The 22,747-nt window shown below is 38.2% G+C and overlaps 1 protein-coding gene and 1 long non-coding RNA gene across 28 annotated transcripts in view; both read left to right on the top strand.

Annotated features, from left to right (window-relative positions):
• The window catches only part of C2CD5 (C2 calcium dependent domain containing 5), a 100,645-nt gene extending 96,402 nt beyond the window's left edge, over window positions 1-4,243 (top strand). For all 26 annotated transcript variants that reach the window (XM_045463525.1, XM_045463519.1, XM_045463522.1 and 23 more), the window contains 2 exons: window positions 1,992-2,138; window positions 2,908-4,243. In XM_045463525.1, the coding sequence (XP_045319481.1) occupies window positions 1,992-2,138; window positions 2,908-3,039 (279 nt within the window). In that variant the 3' untranslated portion in view covers window positions 3,040-4,243. The remainder of the gene's footprint in view (window positions 1-1,991; window positions 2,139-2,907) is intronic.
• A 3,497-nt stretch (window positions 4,244-7,740) lies between these two features.
• The window catches only part of LOC123590384, a 37,798-nt gene continuing 22,791 nt past the window's right edge, over window positions 7,741-22,747 (top strand). Inside the window, exons 1-2 of one of the 2 annotated variants that reach the window (XR_006708736.1) lie at window positions 7,741-7,790; window positions 11,326-11,507. This is a non-coding gene — a long non-coding RNA (uncharacterized LOC123590384). Of the gene's footprint in view, window positions 7,791-11,325; window positions 11,508-21,741; window positions 22,208-22,747 lie in introns of those variants that run through there. The other variant, XR_006708735.1, reaches the window with a different exon arrangement.

Here is a 22,747-nt window from a genome sequence, read left to right as displayed (position 1 = left end):
CTGGTTTTTTTTTTTTTTTTTTAATGGGGAGGCTGCTATTTAAAAACAAAATTTTTTTTTTTAACGTTTATTTATTTTTGAGAGACAGAAAGAGAGCAGGGGAGGGGCAGAGAGAGAGGGACACACAGAATCCTAAGCAGGTTCCAGGCTCCAAGCTGTCAACACAGAGCCTGATGCGGGACTCGAACCCACAGACTATGAGATCATGACCTGAGCCGAAGTCGGATGCTTAACTGACTGAGCCACTCAGGCGCCCCTATCATGATGTTTTTAATATTGTACTCACCATTCTGCACCTGGCACAGTGTCTGGCAGAGAATAGACATAGATATTTTTCTGTAAATGAGGGCATGACTTCTGACAGATTAATTAGATAGATGTTTTCTTTATGATAAATTAGGAAATCATATTCCATTGTGTTGAGATAGAAAAGATGCTATCTTAATATATTCTCAAAAACCTTTTAATATAGAATTAAAATAGGTGACGCTTTTAGGTCCATTTAAATTTGACAAAGAAGGTTGGGTGTGAGAAGCTGGTATGGATGGATAAATTAACTTTCCAGTTGTTCTTAATAGCACGTACTTATTGCACTATGTTAATCCATAAAATTTTGTTTCCTAAGTGCTTTCTCTATTGCTTGAGAGCCACGCCCCAAAATGTTGCCTCACAGTGGGTTTCTCTTCAACAGAGATTTGTAATATTAACTGTATGGCATAATATCCCAAATTTATTTGTTACTTGATAAGTTATTTGCTTACAATTATATAATCTTTTAAGAATTACCCTCTGTAGTCTCTGTTACTCTGCCATCAGAATTTCTAGATTTAAAAGGCAGGAAGGAAACAGATATAAGTGAAAGAAAAAATGTCCTGAGCTATGATGAATTGGAAGTAGGCTGAAATGCCTCAGTTTCTCAGTTACAAAGAGAGCTGCCTTTACAAAACTACTGCTTTTTAGAAAGGTGTAATCTGGTCAAATGTTTTTTCTAACAGTGCATTAAATTTTGCCATTCGCTTCCAGTTTAAAGTTTGAAATTTCTTCCTAGACTGTAAATAACCTCCAGTAGAATTCATAGAAAGCTGAGGTTGAACAGCATTTTAAGCTCTCAGCTAGACTTTGGTTTCTGTTTTATTTTCGAACACTGAAAACATTCTCCAAACTACTGGATTTCATTCCCTGACAAACATGTATGGAAAACTCAGTATGTGCACATACTGAGTTGTGAGCAGAACAGATGCATATAGTTGTGAGCAGAACAGATGACAGTTTCTGACCTGATGGAATTTACAGTCTGGTAGAACTGGAGCATGGTGGACATTAACTTATGTATAATTACTAGTGATGTTAAGTAATATAAAGAAATACAACAAAGGCTATCAGAGGAAATAACAGGGAAACTTAATTTAGATCTGATAGGGAAGGTTTCTCTGAGAGAGTTACGTATAAACAGGGACCTGAGGAATTAAGAGTTATTCTGGTGGAAAACTGGGGAGGAGCCTTCAGGAACAGCATGTACAATGACCCCGAGGAAGGAAAAGTGCTTGACACCTATGAAAAACTGATAAAAAGGCAAGTGTGCCTGGAACATGCTGCAGGATGGGGGATACGGATAGCAGAGAAGTTTTATTATGTATATTTGCCATCAATTTGTGTGAATGATAGGAATGATTTGATGGAGATGTTGAAGATGGAGAAACAATTTGAATTCTTGCTCTGCCATTTTTTTTTTTTATTAGCTATGTGGTCATAGCTAGTCAGGGCCACAGCTTTGGTTTCATCATCTGTAACATAAGGGTACTAATCCCCATCACAGACATGTGTGCAGTAAAGGTTTGTTCATTCATGCAACAGATCCCTGTTATGAGGAAAATTAAAATGATCATCTATTATATTAAGATCATTTAAGATGTTTTAATATATATTATTTGGCATTTTATATACATTCATGTCCACGTATATAGTTTGATTTTTTGCATATTATTATTTAGGAAGGAGGAGTCAGTGGTTTTCTCCATGCTTTCATTGCTGAAGTGTTTGCAATGGTGAGAGCTCATGTCGCTGCATTAGGAGGCAATGCTGTTGTCTCCTACATAATGAAGCAGTGTGTCTTCATGGAGAACCCAAATAAAAACCAGGTGAGATGTAGCTGGAAACATCCAGTGAGGGAACCTGAGGATTTCCCCTGTGGCCTTCCCATCCTCCCATTCATCTCCCAACCAAAGGGAATTGCTCTTCAGAGCTTTTGGATTCTAGATGTTTAAAACATGTTTTAATAACTATATTAGTAACCATGGTCATACATAAATCACATACTGTTTTCACATCCCAGATCTTCTTAAATATCTCTGGAAGTTTTGCTCCTTAGTTACTGTGAAAGCCACCTCTAGTTTGGACTATGAACTGTCCAGTTCTAACTGCCATACTAGTGAAGAGTACATCCCGATGGGGCCACACTCTTTATCTATTTCTGTAATAACATCAGAGTTTGTTTGTTTATTTGTTTTTAAAGTAGGCTCTATTGACCCTAGATCAAGAGTCACATGCTCCACAAGAGTCACATGCTCCACCCACTGAGCTAGCCAGGCGCTCCTGTTGATGTATCTCTAATAAATAATTCTGTTAGTGGGAGCAAAAGACTGTTACTTAGGATCAGTTTTAGAATAAATTTATCAGTATTGCTCCTTTAAAAAACTTATTAATGTTTTGTTTTGTTTTTGTTTTTTTTTCAGTTTTCTTGTGAGTTGCCTTCTTTTCATTTGCTCATTTCTCTATTGGGTTGTCTGTCTTTTCTCTAGTGACTTCAAAGCCTGTGCTTTTCAGCTATGCAACACTGCCCCTAATATAACAGAAAATTATAAGCATATTATTGAGTTGGTGATTAAACATGTCCTGTTGTTTGTCTAGGCACAGTGTCTTATAAATGTAAGTGGTGATGCAGTGGTTTTTGTTCGTGAATCCGAGTTAGAAGTGGTATCAACCCAGCAGCCTACCGCCAACTGCCAGCCATCATGTACTGGAGGAGAAGTTACCACCTGAAGTAAATTAGAAAGAGTTCAACTAAATGAAATTCATCTGTCTCCATTGTTTTGTCTTTAATTATCTTACTGGACTTTTAAAAGTGAACTTAATTTCAGATCATTAAGAGAGAATTGGTACATTTTGAGTAGATTTGATTTGTCTCTAATCTCTTGGAGGCATGAGAATTTTTAAACCATGGTGTTTTGTTTGCCAAGCCATGCCCCATGAAATCTTGACCCTTCACTAAGTTCAGATAGATTTCTCAGAGAACTGTAGCAGAGATGGAAGCTGTCTGTAATTTATGTTGACTTTAATAAAATCATACTTTGAAACACAAAATGGTGAGATTATCAAGAAATTATAATAACTACCCTGGTGTAATTGAGAGAAACTAAGCAAGAAATTTACAAATTGTTGATGAATAAATAATCTGATTTGAGGAATGTGTGGGAAAATGGAGAAAAGTTTTGAGAAATCTATGTGTGTTTCTTAATGCGTTTTATTTTGATAACTGAGTTTGGAATTTGGTAACAACTGAAGGGGAAGAGTGCTTCAGCCATCTTTTAAAAAGTTAAAATTACTGTAACTTGGATCCATATTGTGTCCTAACTGCTGTAAAAGAAAATGTAATTTATTAGAACGAGTGTCCTTCCATTGAAAGTTCTAATAATGTTTGTAAGGAGGGAGGAAGAAATTAACTACATAACTTTACAACTGGCCAAATTTTGTTAGTGTTTTTGTTTGTGTTTAATTTGTCTAGAAGAGGCTTGGCTTCAACTGGGAAGAAAAAGGTCAGTGAGTTTTGTTGAAATAGTTAAAATATAATTGACCTAGTAGGAGTATAAAATTATTTTTAATAGAGTCATACTGCACTCCTACCAAATAAACAGAATTATATCTTAGGCATTTTTGATGGTAAGTTAGGTTGTATTTGGCATAGAATTTGGAGATGTAACTTGAATGTAAATATGCTGCAGAGTGTTGAATGTATACGTAGAAACACCTTTTCTGTCAATGCCAAATACCTAGTGCAAATGAACCTTAAAAAGTACATTCCTCCTTTGCACAATAAAATTTCTGTATAAAACTCATGATTTCGCTCTTTCAGGATAACAAACTACCCTAAAAATTAGGAATCAATTCCTTGTTATCACAGGTGTCAATATTTTTCTGTATTTTGTTTACAATTTTATTTTTTAAATAAAAAGTTTATAAACTGGAATATCCCCTATGTCTCTGCTTGCCTCCCTTGTGCAGTACTGCCAGTAGTCTGAAACCCCTTCCCACCCGATGGTCTCCATTCCTCCCTTCAGTCAGCAAACATCTGTTGGGCATCTGCTGGGACTGTGGCATTTTCATGGTCTTTGGTTGGTAGGTATTCACATTCAGCATCTGTTTGTTGAATGCTTGTTAGATCCCAGAGCACAGTTTTAGGCAGTCACCAAAGCACACCTAAGTTCTTACGATCATGGAGCTTATCTTCCAATGGCTACACAAGTGAATAATTTGTAAACTGTGCTATATGGTACTATAGCAATTGCTAATGTTTACTGAATGCTTTCTATGTGCCAGGCAGCGTCACAAATAGATTTTTGTATTAACCCTCATAATATTTACAGAAACCCTATGAGGTAGACGTAGATACTGTAGTGAAGCCCCATTTTGTGGTTGAGGAAGCCGAGTAGAGAGTTTGATTTGCCCAAAGACACAATAAATAGTAGAGCCAAGATTCAAGCACAGGCAATCTGGCTCTGATGTGTGTCGCTTGAGATGGAGGCAGCTTCCCAAAGGAAATGATATTTAAACTCAGTCTGGAAAATGTGCAGTTCACTGGAATTGACCATTTGTTCATAGTTTTATCCATCCATCCATTCATCCAACAGCTGTTATGTGATTGCTTAATATGTTTTAGACTCCTTTCTAGGCAGAGGAATAATAATATCACTAATTGAGTATCTATTTTGTGCCATGTCCTATGCATAGAGATACATTATTACTAATTCTTAAAATAAAACTGACTATATGGCATTATCTCCATTATAAACATAAAACTGACTGGGTGGCATTATCAGGCCTGGATGATTTCTAGAAAACCTGGAGTTTCCTTAACTACTCAGGCTTAACCCTCTGTCTGCTCACATGGGCCATTTGCTCCTGTGCTCCACCTCTGAAGCATAATCAGTCCATGCTGTCTCCTTCCAGAAAAACTAATGTTACTCTGTACCTCAAGAGTTGCTGCTCTTTTCTTTGTGTGGATTCCCTCAAAAATGGTCATTTTGAACAGATGTGCTGGGACTTACTACAGTGTTTATAGCATGCCTCATATGTATCCCTTTCATTCTTAAGTGCTGCTCCAGAGGTAAACTACACAACTTAACCAATTTGCTACATGCAGTGAGCACTTCCTCCACCTCCCACTCTTCCATAATCGATTACCGTCTGGCTTCCATCCCCTTCCATCAATCTTCCATCAATCTGGCTTCCATCAATTTTCATTCAATGAAAATTGAATTTCTCTTCTTTAGAGTTTGCTTTTTCTTGTTGATAATCTGCCACATATGTGACAAAATTTCCCCTTATTTTGTTGTGCATCAACACAGTTCAGGGTACCTTTTGTCATATCCAAACGTTTAATTTTATTGTGGACAATATGACTCTTTTCTTAGATTCCCTTAGTTAAGATGATCTCGCCTTGAGTTCTTGGCTATCTTGAAGGTTCATCAAACAACATGTCCTGAATTGCTCTCATCTTGTGGCTCCCCATCAAACTTGATACCCTTCATTATTTCTTCCTAGATAAATGTCATCACACCTAGTCAGTCTTAGCTTGAGTCAGAGACCTGAGGGAGATCCAAAGCCTATGCCTGTTCCACTACACAACCCAATTTCATGAAACAGGATGTGTAAAAGTGTGGAAGCATGAAAATGTATGTTGTGTGAAAGTAACACATTTATTTACAAGCAGTTTTGCAGTCCCCCCTCCCCGCCCCCAGGGGAAGGTCTTTCACAGAGTACTTTGAGAATCTGGCCTAAACTTTGGAACTTTTCCCCAGAAAAATAAGCATACACATGAAATTTTGCACACTGCTTCAGGAGATTTATTGAAATACTGAAACCCAACTGACCCCGACTTAAACCTAATATCGAATGAATGGAGGGGAATGAGGAGCCAGGCTGAAGTAAAAGTTAGCAATAGTTACATAAATGCTATCCTAAAAACCTAGCCTTTTCCCTGGAGGAAAGTCAAGACATTTTAAAGATTAGATTTTTAAATATTAAAAAACCCAGGGGTGTCTGGCTGGTTCAGTTGGTGGAACATGTGAGTCTTGACCTCGGGGTTGTGGGTTCGGGTCCCTTGTTGTGTGGGGTTACTTGAAAATAAAAAATCCTTGAAAAAAAAAACCACGATATATCTATGGTAGGCAGAATAATCTCACTCCCTCCAAGATATCCACAGCCTAATTTTCAGAACCTGTGAATATATTGCCTTACAGAACAAAAGGGACTTTGCAAATGTGATCAAAGTTAAAGACCTTGAGATAGGGAAATTACCTAGGTTTATCTGAAGGGGTCCTAGGATCTAATCACATGAATCCTCAAAAGTGGAAGATGATAGAAGAGTAGGTTAGAGAGAGTCTATGAGAGGTGGACTCAACATGCCATTGCTCACTTTGAAGAAGGAAGGGAGCTACAAGCTGAGAAATGTGGGTGGTTTCTAGACTCCAGGAATGGCCCTCAGCTGACAGCAAGTACATAGGGTTCTCTGTTCTATAACCACAAGGAACTGAATTTTGCCAAAAACTGAAATGGGTAAGGAAATGGATTCTCCCTTAGAGCCTCCAGAAAGGAACAAAGCTTGATTTTAGCCTTGTGAGACCCATATCAGATTTCTGACCTATGGAAATGTAACATAATAAACTTATTTAAGCACTAAGTTGGCAATAGTTATGGAAGCAATAGAAGACTAACACGAATTCTTCTAAATTTAAACTATGGCTATATATAAAGCATAAAGTTACAATATAGTGCTATTTATGGTAATATGAAATGCTTCACAAACTCAGGTTATAAGTACAGTCATATCTCTTTTTTGTAATTAATTATTTTGAATACCCACCCAACTAATTAGGATAAATTCAGGATCTCCCACCTTTGAGGTCGTCTCCACTTCTAGAATTGCCCAAGAACTCTAGAGGCTCAGCGCAGTCCCCAGAACTTTAAGTTCAGCTTCCCCACCAACGCTGGTAGAGTACAGGAACCACTTCGTTACACTGTTGCATTTGCTTCTCACTGCCGCATGATGTCGCTGTTGGAATGGGTTCCCCAGAGTAGTAGAAGATGCTGGTCTCCTGCAGTGATGACGCCTAAGTGGCCAAGACAACAGCAAAGGTTTGCATGATTGCTTAGCAGGTAGTTCTATTTCCTCCACGCCTATTCCATCTAAGGAAACCTGCCAAGTTTCACTTTCTAGTTAGTGCTCAACCCAACTGTCAATGGAGTTGTGAAGAGTTTCCCGTGAACTCTACGTATGAGGGATTTTTGTTTTTTTAATTTTTTAAAAATGTTTTTTTAATTTAGTTTTGAGAGAGGGAGAGAGACAGAGCATGGGCAGAGGAGGGACAGAGAGAGACACAGAATCTGAAGCAGGCTCCAGGCTCTGAACTGTCAGCACAGAGCCTGACGTGGGGCTCCAACTCAGGAACCGGGAGATCATGACCTGAGCTAAAGTCAGCTGCTTAACCGACTGAGCCACCCAGGCATGCCATGAGGTTTGTTTGTTTGTTTGTTTTTTAAATAAGATATGTATTTTGCAGACATTTTATTTCAGTCTTTGTCCTTTTTGCATTCTTCAAACATTGTCTTTTGGGGAAAAAATTTTTAACTTTGATGAAGTCTTCTTTATTTTTTTTCTTTTGTGGTTTGTACTTTCTGTGTTCTCAGATCTTCCAATTAACAATCCTACTTCTAGGAAATTACAAACATTTTCATTTCTCTTAGATACCAAATGGAATGTCTCTCTGATGATTTGCTGTGTGTATCTTCCGTGTAGGGCTGGTAGAACTTGGAGAGCTGCTGCTTCCCATGGTTGTTGAAGATGAGGATCGCCTTGATCATGGCTGAGCCAGGCCGACTGGGTCGGCACTGGGGGCCAGAGCAGGGGCTGTGCTTTCTTGTGTTCTAAGAAATTTTGCCTAACCCCAAATTGCAAAGCTTTCCTAGAAATTTCAGGTTTTGGCTTTACCTTTATGTACATGATCATTTCAAGTTACATTTTGTATGTGGTATGAGTATGGGTCAAGGCTTTTATTTTCTTTTTTTTCCTTTTTTGCATATGGATATCCAACTGCTTGAGCACAATTTTTTGAAAAGACTAACTTCTCTACATTTGATTGACTTGGCATCTTTGTTGAAAATTGATTAATTGGTTGACCACATATAGACGTACAGGTCTATTTCTGGACTGTCCTGTGTTCTATATATCCTTTTTCTAATATTAAACTATCTTGATTCTTCTAATTTCATAGTAGGTCTGGAAATCAAGAAATGTGAGTCTTAAAACTTTGTTCCCATTCTTAAATCATTTTTTAAAATGTTTGTTTATTTTGAGAGAGAGAGAGTGCACTGCAGAGAGACAGAGAGGGGGAGAGAGAGAGAAAGAGAATCCCAGGCAGGCTCCACGCTGTCAGTGCAGAGCCCAACAAGGCGCTCAGTCCCACGAGATGTGAGATCATGACCTGAGCCAAAGTCAACGCTTAACCGACTGAGCCACCCAGGTGCCCCTGTTCACATTCTTAAAAAATGTTTTTGACAATTTTAGTTCCTTTGTTTTTTCCATGTAGATTTTCAATAGCTTGTTAATATTTATATGAAAAAAACCTGCTTTTTAAAATTGGGATTGTGCTGAATCTATAGATCCCTATAGTTTAGGGAGAATTGACAACTTAATCTTGAGTCTTTCAATCCATGAACATGCTATTTCTCTTCATTTAGGTTTTGTTTAGTGTATTTCATCAATATTTTGTAGTTTTCAATACACAAATCTTGCACATTGTGCATGTGAGGGGGCTTTATATCTAAGTACTGTACTGTGGGAAGTCAAATAGCTATGTCCTGGTTAAGGAGATTATAGGGAACGTATTACACTGCTTTCTGGACATGATGAAAACAGCTGACCAGTATCTATTAATGTGTATTTAGGGGTTGGGTCCTGCCTGTGCTCATGTATTCCTTAGACCATATTATCTTTGGGATATCTTATCTGTTCCCCACCCTGCTTTTGGCAGGCATCTGCTCTTTTGTAGTCTGGGAATGCCTTGTAGCATTTCTACTCCTGTTGGAATACTCAAATTGCAAATGTTGATTATGAATTGCCTGTGTGGCACAACTTCTTTTTTTTTTTTAATTTTTTGTTAATGTTTATTTATTTTTGGGAGAGAGAGAGACAGAGCATGAGCAGAGGAGGGGCAGAGAGAGAGGGAGACACAGAATCTGAAGCAGGTTCCAGGCTCTGAGCTGTCAGCACAGAGCCCGACACGGGGCTCGAATGCATGAACTGCGAGATCATGACCTGAGCCAAAGTCAGACGCTTTACCAACTGAGCCACCCAGGCACCCCAACAACCCTCTTGATATTCTAAAGTCCACACAGCTGGGGCAGGGTGGTGAAGGGTGCGAGGAAGTATGGCTTTTGTTAATGCTTCCAATCCCAAGGGGTCATTTCATAACCATTTCTTATTGTTTCAATGATCCCCTTAGTAAAAGAGCTTTGGATACCATTCTCAGCAACACTTTGTTTCAATTCCTTAAAGATAGTAAAAAGGAGGGACTCATGCCTAAGGTGATGTCCAGCAGTGGTAATGACAGGGAAACTATGAGACTCCCCAGCAGCATATCCCTCTTGTAAACACTGCTGCATAGCTAATGGTTTATGTCCCTCCAATATAGGTATTGGCTTTATATTGGGAAGAATAGGGACAGGAAGAGGCGGTGGAGGGAAGTTGTCCTCCATTGTAGGAGGTGCCATAGGAGAGGTGGATGTTAGGCTATCTTTCTTAATTTTTTCCTTCTCTGGAGATACACGTAAGGGACATAATGCCGTTCAGACTAAACTCCAGGTCACTAAGATGGAAGCAGGAACCTTCTCTCCTTTTTCATGTTTTTTTTTTTTTTTAAATTTTTCCTACTTGTTCCCATAGATCTAAATCAACTGTACCATGGTCTGGGAACCAGGGGCAAGTGTCTCATATTGTTCATAACAATTTACTTAATTGATCTTTTTTTGACAGTACAATGAGCTGCCTTTAAAAGCTGCTGTAAAGTTTTTAAATATAATAGCTGTTCCTTTGTCTTTTTTGGCCCATGATAAAGGAAGAGAAAAGAAATACTCTCAACTAGACACGTTGGCAGCTATCCCAAGTGGGTATTGCTGTCCCTTACTGGGATGAGGTCTGTCTGAAGTCTGGAACTTTCTTCTCCTGAACGTGTCGATTCTGCCACCTGATGAGCTTCCTCTGGAACCTATCACTGTCATGTCAGGGTCACCAGTTGTGGGTTCGGCTTTTGACTTTGTCCATCAATACAGAGGATGGCAGAAAGGATTACTCAAGACTCCACAAGTCAAGAGAGGTGAGAGGGAAGCTAAGGGAAGTCTCCCTAAGCTGCTCTCAAGCTCCTGTATCTTAGGTATACAATGTAGGGAAAACATTATGCAACATGCCAGTAAGAATGTATAGAAAGCATAGAAAATATGCAAAAAAAACCAAGGTGTTCCTGAGACTACAAAAGAGCAGATGCTGAGAGCTGGGTGGAGAACACTATAAGATATTCCATAGATCACATAGTCTAAGGAATTCATGAGCACAGGCATGACCCAACCCCCAAATACACGTTAACTAGATACTGGTCAGCTGTTTTCATCATGTCCAGAAAGCAGTATGATACATTCCCTATAATCTCCTTACCCAGAACATAGTTATTTGATTTTCCACACTGTACTTTATGTTTTTTTGGTTCTATTATAAGTGGTACTATTTTAATTTTAATTTTCTTTTTAAAAAAATGTTTATTTATTTACTGAGAGAGAGAGAGAAAGTCAGGAAGGGGCAGAGAGATGGAGAGAGAAATCCCAAACTGGCTCCCCGCTGTCAGCACAAAGCCCCATGCAGAGCTCATACCCATGAACTGTGAGATTATGACCTGAGCGGAAACCAAGAGTGGGGTGCTTAACCAACTGAGCCACCCAGAAGCTGCAATGATCTTTTCTTTTCTGCTGTAAAGAGCTTTTTTGTTTACATTTGGTTCACAGCTTGGGAGAAGGCTCTGGGATGCTTAAAATGCTGCCTAGTGGCTGAAGGGAGAGAGTCTCAGGCACAAGTCCTGGCACCAGGGGGATGCTAGAGGGGCACTCTGAGGCTGCAGAGCTCTGGAGGCTTTCCAAGAGGAAGAGATACCTTCCCAGCCCAGCCTGGAGGTGTCCAGCCTGTGGAGGTGAGTCAGGTGGTGGCCATCTTCTTGATGCGTTTCACTTCCTTATGTAGGAACTGGTTCTGCAGGAAGTCACAGAGATGGGCATCTGTGCAGACAGAAGCTGGGTCTCGCAGATGCAGAAGGGCCAGGTTCAGGTTCTTCTCCAGAACCCTGGCTGCTTCCGTGGCTTCCATGGTTTTATGCTACTCATCTGGGGACAGCTTCTGCACGTCCTGGAAAAGAGGCTTCCACACTTCTGTGCTGGTTTTTCATCTTCTAGAGACGTTCAGCGCCCTCCCGCTTCTCCTCAGCCAGCTGGCACCCACCCTCTCAAGCCACATGGTAGCAGCTGTAGGAGGCCCTTAGGTACATGTGGACCAGGTGGTTGACAGTGGCCCCCACCAGTGGAATATCTGAAGAACCTGGGAGCTCATGCTTGATGGGTAATAAGGAGCTAAGCTCAGAATAGGGTGTTGGCTGATCCCAGGGGCAGAGGGTGGCAGAGAAGATGCCTCTGGAAGGTTGGGGGCAGGTGGCAGGAGGCTAGTATAAGGGGCAGCCCTGGGTTTGTTTCATCTAAATACTGTTGAAGCAAGAGACAGATTTTTGGGACCAGGGTGCACTGCCTTAATTTTAATTTTCAGTGGCTATTTTTAGTGTATACAAATAGAATTGATTTTTTATGTTGTGCATTGATTCTAGTAGCTTTTTGTTGTTGTTATTATATGGGGTTTTTATGTAGACATTCATTGTCATGATTGTTCATTGAGACTCTGAATGACTTTTACTTATTTTTTTTCTATACTTAATTGGCCTTATTAACAATTACCTTATTAAAATATTAAGTATTATGTAGAGTGGTTTAAATATTAAGTATAATGTGGAATGGTAAGTGATGTGGAAATGTTAGGGTTCAGAGCCTCCAGCCAAGAAAGAATTCTTGAGACTTCTTGGGTACAAAAAAGATGGTTTTATTATAGCACAGGGACAGGTACAGGATGTAGGTACCTGAAGATTGTGAAGAGCAATTGATTATGCTCTTGGGAGTTGGGGGAAGTAAAGTTAAGGGGATGTTTCCAATAGGACCTTCTTAGGTCAAGGAAGAATCACAGGATCCTGGAAGCCTACCCATTGTCAGACTAAGGTTGTTTTTCCCTCTAGCAAAGCATTAGCATTAAAACAGTTGGGAGCTCCTGGAGGAGCTTATAATGTCTTATTCTGCCTGTCTTAAATGTTTGTCTGTGGGCTGCAGGTTATAAGGAAACTTAATTTTATCTGCATTTCTTTCTGCCTTTGTTCCCCACATTGGTAAAAATGGGCATCCTAACCTTCTTCCAGATCTCAGGGGGGAAGACATTCAGTCTTTCACTATTAAATATGATGTTATTTGTGGGTTTTTCCAAGACCTTCTTTGAATTTTGTCAAGTGCTTATTCTTTATTTACTGAGATGATCATATGAATTTTCTTTAGTTTGTTGATATGGTGAATTACACTTACTGATTTTCGAATGTTAAACCAAATGTTCCCTCCTTTTCTATTTTCTAGAAGAGTTTGTCTATAATCGATGCTAGTTTTTCCATAAATGCGTGATAGAATTTGCCACAACACTGGCAAATTTGAGTATTCTTTGTTGAAATATCTGTAAGTATAAATTGGTTTTATTAATAGATATGGGGCTATCCAGGTTATCTTTTTCTTCTTGTGCAACCTTTGGTAGTTCGTGTCTAAGGAATTTGTCCATTTCTTCTAGACTGTCAAATTTATTGGCAAAAAGTTAATACTATTTTCTTACTATCTTTTAAAAAATTCTTTTTAAGTCTGTTTATTTATTTAGAGAAAGAGAGAGAGAGAGAGAGAGAGAGAGAGAGAGAGAGAGTGTGTGTGTGTGTGTGTGTGTGTGTGTGTGTGTGTGTGTGAGCAGGCACAAGTTGGGGAGGGGTAGAGAGAGAGGGGGAGTGAGATAATCCCAAGCAGGCTCCATACTCCTTGCTGAGTCTTAAAACTTTGTTCACATTCTTAAATCATTTTTTAAAATGTTTATTTATTTTGAGAGAGAAAGAACACACTGGGGAGGGGCAGAGACAGAGGGAGAGAGAGAGAGTCCCAAGCAAGCTCCATGCTGCCAGTGCGGAGCCTGATGGGGGGCTCAATCTCATGAACCGTGAGATCATGGCCTGAGTAGAAATCAAGAGTTGGATGCTTAACTGACTGAGTTACCCAGGCACCCCTTATTATCATTGTAATACCTGTGGGTTCTGTAGTGATGTATCCTCTTTCATTCCCCATATTGGGAATTTGTGGCTTCTCACTTTTTTTCTTGATCAGTTTAGGTAGAAGTTCATCTCATTTATTGATCTTTTCAAAGAACCAGCTTTCAACTTCATTGATTTTTCTCTCTTGGTTTTTCTCTTTTTTCAATTTCATTTGGTTCTACTCCTTATGTTTTCTTCTTTATACTTGCTTTTGGTTTAATTTGCCCTTATTTTTCTACTTTCTTAAGGTGAAAACATCATTGAAGCTTTGCTTCTTTTCTAATACAAGCATTTAATCTGATACATTTCCCCTATACACTTCTCTAATAGGATCCAAAAATTTTGATGCATTGTTTTTCTTTTTATTTACCTTAAATTAAAAATATTTTGTAATACTTTTAGCTTTCTCTCTGACTAATGGTTTATTTAAAAGAATGTTGTTTAATTTCCAAGTATTTTGGATTTTCCAGATAGGTTATTTGTGATGAGAACAATTAAGATACAGTCTTCTGGTAACTTTGAAGTTTATAGTACAGTATTGTTGACTATTATCAGTGTGCTGTGCTAAGATCTCCAGGATTTATTTATTTACTATTTGCAAGTTTGTGCTCTTAAGCAACATTTCCCCAATGCCCAGCCCCTGGTAATCACCATTCTACTCTGTTTTTATGAGTTCAGCTTTTTTATTTTAAAATTTTTATTATTAATTTATTGATATAATTGGCATGTAACATTATATAAGTTTAAGGTGTTCAACATGGTGATTTGATATATTTATATATTACAATTTGATTACCACTGTAGTGTTAGCTAATACCCCATCAGCTCACATAAATATAATTTCTTTTTTTTTGTTTTGAGAATAATTAAGATATAGTTTGATTAGCAAATTTGATGTTCATAATACAGTATTGATTCCTATAGTCACTACTATAGAAGTTCAAATTTTTAAAATTAAAAAAATTTCTTAAATTCCAGTATAGTTAACATTATAGTGTTGTATTCATTTCAGGTGTACAATACAGTAATTCAACAATTCTATACATTACTCAGTGCTTATCAAGATAAGTGTACTCCTAATCCCCTTCACCTATTTCACTCATCTTCCCACCCATCTTCTCATTCGTAACCACTTGTTAGTTCTCTATAGTTGAGGGTCTGTTTTTTTGGTTTATCTTTCCTTCCCCCCCCCCCCCCCCGCCCCACCTTTGTTCATTTGTTTCATTTCTTAAACACACAAGAAACAAGTGTTGGAGAGGATGTGGAGAAAAAGGGACCCTTGTGCACTTTTGGCAAGAATGCAAACTGGTGCAATTACTGTGGAAAACAATATGGAGGTTCCTCAAAAAATTAAAAATAGAACTACTCTATGATCCAGTAATCACAGTACTAAGTATTTTTACCCAAAGAATAAAAAAAACACTAATTTGAAAGGATATATGCATCTCTAAGTTTATTGCAGCATTATTTACAATAGTGAAACTATGGAAGCAGCCCAAGTGTCCATTGAAAGATGAATGAATAAAGATGTGGTGTATATGGGGCGCCTGGGTGGCGCAGTCGGTTAAGCGTCCGACTTCAGCCAGGTCACGATCTCGCGGTCCGGGAGTTCGAGCCCCGCGTCGGGCTCTGGGCTGATGGCTCAGAGCCTGGAGCCTGTTTCCGATTCTGTGTCTCCCTCTCTCTCTGCCCCTACCCCGTTCATGCTCTGTCTCTCTCTGTCCCAAGAATAAATAAACATTGAAAAAAAAAAAAAAAGATGTGGTATATATATGTATGTATGTATATATATATATACACAATGGAATATTATTCAGCCATAAAAAAAGAATGAAATCATACTATTTGCAACAACACGGATGGAGTTAGAGAGTATAATACTAAGTGAAGTAAGTTAGAGAAAGACAAATATCATGATTTCACTCATATATGGAAATTAAGAAGCATGTTTGATTTTTTAAAATTCCACATGTAAGTAATGTCATACAGTATTTGTCTTTCTCTGTCTGACTTAATTTCATTTAGCATAATGCCCTCAAGTTCTTTCTGATTTCATTTTATTTTCACTATTGCCATACAAGTGATATCTCTTCTTTAAAAAGTTTTAGTTGTTCTAGACTTTCTTTCTTTTTTAATGTTTATTTATTTTTGAGAGAGTGAGTGCAAGCAATGGAGGGGCAGAGGGAGATGGAGACAGATGATTCAAAGCAGGCTCTGTGCTAACAGCAATGAGCCCATTGCAGGGCTCGAATTCACAAACTGTGAGATCATGACCTGAACCGAAGTTAGACACTCAGCCAACTGAGCCACCCAGGCGCCCCTCGATTTTTCAATATATACTTTTAATTTACCACAGTCTATCTTCAAATAGCCTAAGTACGTTGTTATGAAGTGCTTAGGTATAATGGCACCCCATCCCAAAAGTGCAAGATTTGTATATTGAAAATATATGAAATACTTAGGAATAAGTTACAGTATTTCTTACTTCAAGAAAACTAGCATAACTACTTTGTGGTTGGAGAATATTCTCTAAATGATTGCAATCAAGTTATTTTTATTTTTTTCATTCTTCTTTCTTTAGGCTTTATCAACTTCCTGCTGTGAGTGCTTAAGCTTGTTTACTGTCAGTCTTTCTTAGTTCCTAATAACTGTATCTATAGTTATAAACTCCTCTGAAGTTGTTCTTTTATCATTCCACAAGTTTTTTTTTTATAATATATGAAATTTATTGTCAAATTGGTTTCCAATTCCACAAGTTTTTTTACAGCATTTTTATTTATTTTAAATCTGAATATTATAGTTACCATTGTGATTTCTTCATTAGTCTATAAATTATTTAAAAGTGTATTTCTAATCTCCAAATGTATGAGTTTCTTTCACTTTGTTGTTATCTAATTAAGTTGCCCTATAATAAAATATTGTGATCTAAGTGACAAATTCTTTGGAAATTCTTGAAAATTCCCTGTTGCTTTTCAGTTCAATTTGCGTAACTGTTTCGTATGTACTTGGAAAGAAAATTTGTTTATTTGTTGCATACAAGATCGTATATCTCTGTATCATGTATTATCATCTATCATCAAGTATCTATAAAATCAAGCTTATTAATTATTAACTCTTCTACATCCTTACCAATATTTTTGTCCCCTTGATTTATCAATATCTGAAAGAGGTGAGCATGGTATATTGATTACATTGAATGCCCTGCATAATGACCTCTGTGAAACTGTGACTTTGCAGCTCCTCCCATCAAGAGGTCTAATCTATTTCCCCGTGTGGTGACTTTGGGTAGGCCTTCTGCGTTCATTGGCCAACAGAACATGGTAGAAGTATTGATGCACCTATTCTGAGCCTAGATCCCAGTACTGTGTGTGTCTGCTTTCTCTCTGGAACCTCTACCATGCCATGCAAACAAGCCCTGGCCAGTCTGCTAGAAGATGAGAAACTTCAGGGGCGCCTGGGTGGCGCAGTCGGTTAAGCGTCCGACTTCAGCCAGGTCACGATCTCGCAGTCCGTGAGTTCGAGCCCCGCGTCAGGCTCTGGGCTGATGGCTCAGAGCCTGGAGCCTGTTTCTGATTCTGTGTCTCCCTCTCTCTCTGCCCCTCCCCCGTTCATGCTCTGTCTCTCTCTGTCCCAAAAATAAATAAACGTTGAAAAAAAAATTTTTTTTAAAAAGATGAGAAACTTCATGGAGCAAAGATAAGTCATCTTAACTGCTCATCTTGCACTTGAATTAATTAGCTGATGAGCACATTCATGAATAACAATAACTGACAATTATCTTAAGCCAGAGAGTTTGGGGGTAATTTTTATGGAGCAATAACCAACTGACACATAGCATTAACATTTCCCCTGTAATTATGCAGTTGTCAATTTGTCTTTATACTTTTGGTACTTTTACTTTTTATATTTTTGAGGCTATGAATTCAGGTGTATGTAATTTTATGATTTCTTATCATCTTTGTGTTTTACATCTTTTTCCAATGTAAGTGTATCTTGTATTCATGTGAAATGTATTCCCTGTAAACATCACATTTATATTTTGAGCAATATGAACATTGATGTAGCACTTTTCTTTGGGTTGCTTTTTGGCTGGTATGCTTTTTGCCCCAACTCATATATATTTAAATGCCCTGTGGATTTTTGTTCTGATTGTGTCTTATGTGTGGTCCACCATTCCTTTGCTTCTTTTTGTTGTCTCTTTCTGTGTTTTCTGTTGAATTATCAAGTCCTCCCACTTTGTTCTTTTGTTATCTGTTTGAAAATTCAAATTTCAAAAAGCTAATAAGTAATATCTTCCTTTTTCCTCTTGTGTGTTCTGAAGCAACTGAGAGATAGACAAGAGAGTAAGGCAGACAGAGGTCAAATACCACCTGTATTACTAACAAAGGTTTTGGAGAATGTGACTCTAAGTCTGTTGTCTCTGAATTAGGCAGAATTACCTGGTCCCTAGTAGTGCTGAGTAACCACAGAACTCCTTCCTCAGGGACAAAGTTGAGCAGAACAGAATGTATGTTCTCTCCTGATAAGCAGATCCCAAGGGAGGAAGAAGATTAGAAGGGGCTGAGCTAAGCATTCAGTTATGTTGGAGGAGGTCATCGAGAGGATATGACCACTGTTGACTCATGAGCTGGATCTGGGCAGTTAGAGGCTCCTCACTCTCTCCCTGTCCTTGGAATGTATGTTCTGCCCACCATTCCCAAGTGGGAGCTGTTCCAAGGACATAGCCTTATGAGAGTAAGGGGTTGTTGAGACCATCTGGGCAGTATACATGACTGAAACCAGTTAAATCCTCCATTTAAACTTCTAAGAGTCCGGCGGGCAGGTATGGAAACTTTCTTGTCTTGGGCGCCTGGGTGGCGCAGTCGGTTAAGCGTCCGACTTCAGCCAGGTCACGATCTCGCGGTCCGTGAGTTCGAGCCCCGCGTCGGGCTCTGGGCTGATGGCTCGGAGCCTGGAGCCTGTTTCCGATTCTGTGTCTCCCTCTCTGTCTGCCCCTCCCCCGTTCATGCTCTGTCTCTCTCTGTCCCAAAAAAATAAATAAACTTTGAAAAAAAAAAAAAAAAAGAAACTTTCTTGTCTTATGGCAAGCCTCCTATACAGGTTTCCTTGCTTATTAAGACTGTTACCTGCCGGTCTGGAGTAGGCTGGCTCTTTCTTCAGTCTCTCCTTGCCCTCAGTGTACAGGGACCGGTTTGCAAACCAACAAGTTGCCTTGTTGCCTAAACTATCATTCAGAGAAGTAATTTTGACTCTCCCAGACAAGAGTGAGAAGGAGTGGCCCGAGTGCCCAGGAATACTATTTTAATAAAAATCACCCCTAGAAACACAAGTGGAGGCATAGGTATTCTTAGAAAATAAATAGTATATTCCACATCTGTTCTCTTAGTTATTATGCCCACATTTTTAGTATATCTTTCCTATGGCTGTTGTAACAATTACCACAAATTAGGGGGTTTAAAACAACACACATTTATTCTTGTACCGTTCTAGAGGCCAGAAGTCTGATAGCAGTATCCTGGGTGACAGCAGGGTCATGCTTCTTCCAGGTGCTCTCGGGCATGGATCTCTTCCTTTTCTTTTCCACCTCTGAGACTTCCATCTTTAAAGGCAGATGTTTAGCGTCTTGCTTTGGTCATTACACTGACTCTGTCTCTGCTCTCATCACATTTCCTATGTGGACACTTATGATTACATTTAAGACCCACCTGAACATTCCAGTGTTGTCCCGTCTCAGGATCCTTAATCCCAGCTGCAACGTCCCTTTGTCATATAAAATAATATTCACAGGCTCTGGAGATTCGGACATGGCTGTCTCTGGGGGCCATTACTCAGCCTAGCGCCCATATATAGTTAACATTTTTATTTCTCCAACAAGTCTAAACTTAGAGCCTCCTTTCTGTCCTTCTCCCAAATAAGCTGGGACTTAATGTTGTTGTCTATGATTTTTAATTCTAACATTTTAAAATGTACACATTATGGTTGTTTGACTATTATAAATATTTACTGAGATTACCAATGTGCTTTTATGATGTCTACCTACTACTTTTTGCATATCATTCCTTTCTTCTGGGTTCATTTTCCTTGCATCTCAAGTATGTTTTTTAGAAGTTAGTTTATTCCGATTTTTATCTTTCGATAAAAATTTGTATCTAAAATTGTTTTTAATCCACCTTCACTTTCAATTTAATTTAGTTGATTATAGAATTTTAGGTTCATGATATTGTTTTTTTTTCCTCAGAATTGTACCACAGTTCCTAGCAGAGAACTAGAACCTCTGGATTAATGAATGAATTTTGCAGACATTAGGAAAATAGAATAGTGAAAATAATCCTGGATTAGGGGTAAGAAAAACTGGCCTTAAATGCCAGATCTTCTACTTATTACAATTAGGCTTTGGAAAGCCATTTAACATAATAATCTCACTTGAAAATTGGAATAATAGTCTTCACCCTAATTCACAACATCCTTGTCAGTCTTAAAAAGAAATAATGAATTTGCAAATTATGTATGGTGAAATTGTACAGCTTCTTAGTAATTATTTATTATTATGATTTAGAATTGTTGATAAGGTTGGTTTATTTTTCATTGCTATACAATAGAATTATATATGTTTCACAGACGTAATTCTCAACTGTGGAATTTAAGTAGATCAATTCATAGAAAGTATACTGCCCCAGCAAAAATAGACATTGTATAATTAAAGATTCTCCTCTAGTATATCAATATAGTGCTTTCATTATGATGGTTTTTGAAATAACTTTAAGTATAAATGCTTAATTGGAAAACTTGATATCCTTTGCAGTAATGTTTTCTTGACAGGAAATTATTTATATGAGATTATTTTAGCAAATTGATTACATCTGTAGTTTAGAATGAATAATGACCCAGAATCCATAATGGTTAGAAACATTTTTTTTTTCCCTTTGCATTGCTATCAGTCACACCAAGCATTTTATCCTCACAGATAAGATTTTCAAAGAAGCTATTAGAGATGAGGTTGAGGGAACAAGATGGATTTGTTTTGGCATAAGGATGGAGTTAAAACTCTTTAATTTCCTACAAAGACACAAACACACACACATATGTTTTAATAGAAGAGTCATCTAGTTAAATTATTCTTGTCTGCCTTGGTGGTGTTTGCTCAGCTACTTAGAGAAACTGGTTATCTGCAGATTATCATCCCTATCTCTTTGTCACCCCCTGAAATTGAGGAGAAATTATTTCTGTTTTTGCCTGGTCACACTCAGTTATGTTTGATGGGCCTCCTCAGAATTTAAATTGATCAGTTTCCTAATCCTCCACTTTGAAATAAAATACTCAGCTGTTATTGGTTCCCAATATAGATATTAGAAATGCTTATCGGTCTGTAAGGCTTTCTTCCGCACTTTGGCACAAACACCTCATTTACCAAAGTGGTTATAATGGTGGAAATAGAAGCTAAAGCATCAGTTCATAATGGGTAGAAGGAGGTGGGTAGCAGCTGGGTTCAGCAGGTTGATTGCTATTTGTCCCCTTGGGCATTTTCCAGAGAAACCTTTAAGATTTATTCTCATCATGTTGCAGAGGCATGAACCTAAGGGACTGCCACTTAATGTCCCAACTAGAGACCAATTTTCTTTGATATTCATTGGGATGGACACAGGTACAACTTTACCCCTCAGATTTTAGGTCTCAAACTACTAATAACCTGTTTACAATTGCTTTTATATTTTTTCAGCTAATCTTGGCATGTTAAGGGTTCTATTGCCATGAGCACAGTGATTGGTACAGAAGAGAGGAAAGTAAACATTACATGTAAAATGAATGAAAACTTTTAATTTCTTCTTTTAAAAAAATTGAAGTACTATTTTTTTAGAGGCCAAGATAAAGTGTCTCACTCTTGATTTTGGCTCAGGTCGTGATCCAAGTGTCATGGGATTGAGCCCCGCATGGGACTCCGCACTGAGCGTGGAGCCTGTTTGGGATTTTCTCTCTGTCTTTCTCTCTCTCTCTCTCTCTCTCTCTCTCTCTCTCTCTCTCTCTCTCCCTCCCCCTGTGTTCCTCTCCCCTGCTTGCATGAATGTGCATTCTCTCTCTCTCTCTCTCTCTCTCTCTCTCTCAGAAGGATGTTTAAGCTAAAAAACCAATTAATTCTTGTAGTGCTTATGTATCTTTACTACCTTGTTACCATATTAGTGTCATGCTATCTGAGTTTTAATCTATCTAGGAATTACCTTGTGTGTCTTTTTTATTAACATTTTATTCTTTGATCTCAATGTTTCAAAGTCTGAAAATTTTATCACTTCTTTTGTAGGCTTGTTTTTGGAATCTCAATGTGATATTTTAAAAAGATCTCTGACCAAGAACGTTTTATTTGAGTCTTTTATAAACATCCTGGTTTTAAATATCTGCTATCTAAACAACAATCAATTTTGGAAAGAATAAAAAGCCAATGGAGTCAATTATCCCTTTGCCCAAACTCCAAACTGGTAATCTTCAATTATGATATTAGTTTTCTCTAATTATTTAAAGCGTTGGCAAAAGTATTGTTGGGTAAGAAAGTTGACATGAAGCCTGCCTGCCTCTCTTTCTTTCATCTTTCTTTTCTTTCTTTCTTTTTTCTTTCCCTTTCCCCTTTCCTTTCCTTTCCTTTCCTTTCCTTTCCTTTCCTTTCCTTTCCTTTCCTTTCCTTTCCATCTTTCCCTTTCTTCCTTTCCTTTCCTCCTTTCCTCTCTTCCTCCCTTCTTCCCTCCCATCCATCCTTCCTTCCTTCTCTGCATTTCACAAAGATGTTCAAGGTTCATTCTCCCAATATCACTTATTGCATTAAAACTTGGATGTGTTTAATTGCATTAAAATACCACCTATCTAAGATAGTTATATTTCCATTTAAAATGACCAGATGCAGTGGTTTGCTCTAAAGTCCACATTTACTTTGAAATAAGAATAATGCCACCAGAGTGAAATTTTAAAATAGGCTTTGGCACAATCATTAAGCCATCATCCAGCCCAGGTATGTTGGCAAGAAT

The sequence above is a fragment of the Leopardus geoffroyi genome, chromosome B4 (assembly GCF_018350155.1).
Source record: "Leopardus geoffroyi isolate Oge1 chromosome B4, O.geoffroyi_Oge1_pat1.0, whole genome shotgun sequence".
Lineage (NCBI taxonomy): Eukaryota > Metazoa > Chordata > Mammalia > Carnivora > Felidae > Leopardus > Leopardus geoffroyi.
Note: the sequence above shows the minus strand (reverse complement) of the source record. Positions and strands in the feature narration are given on the sequence as shown.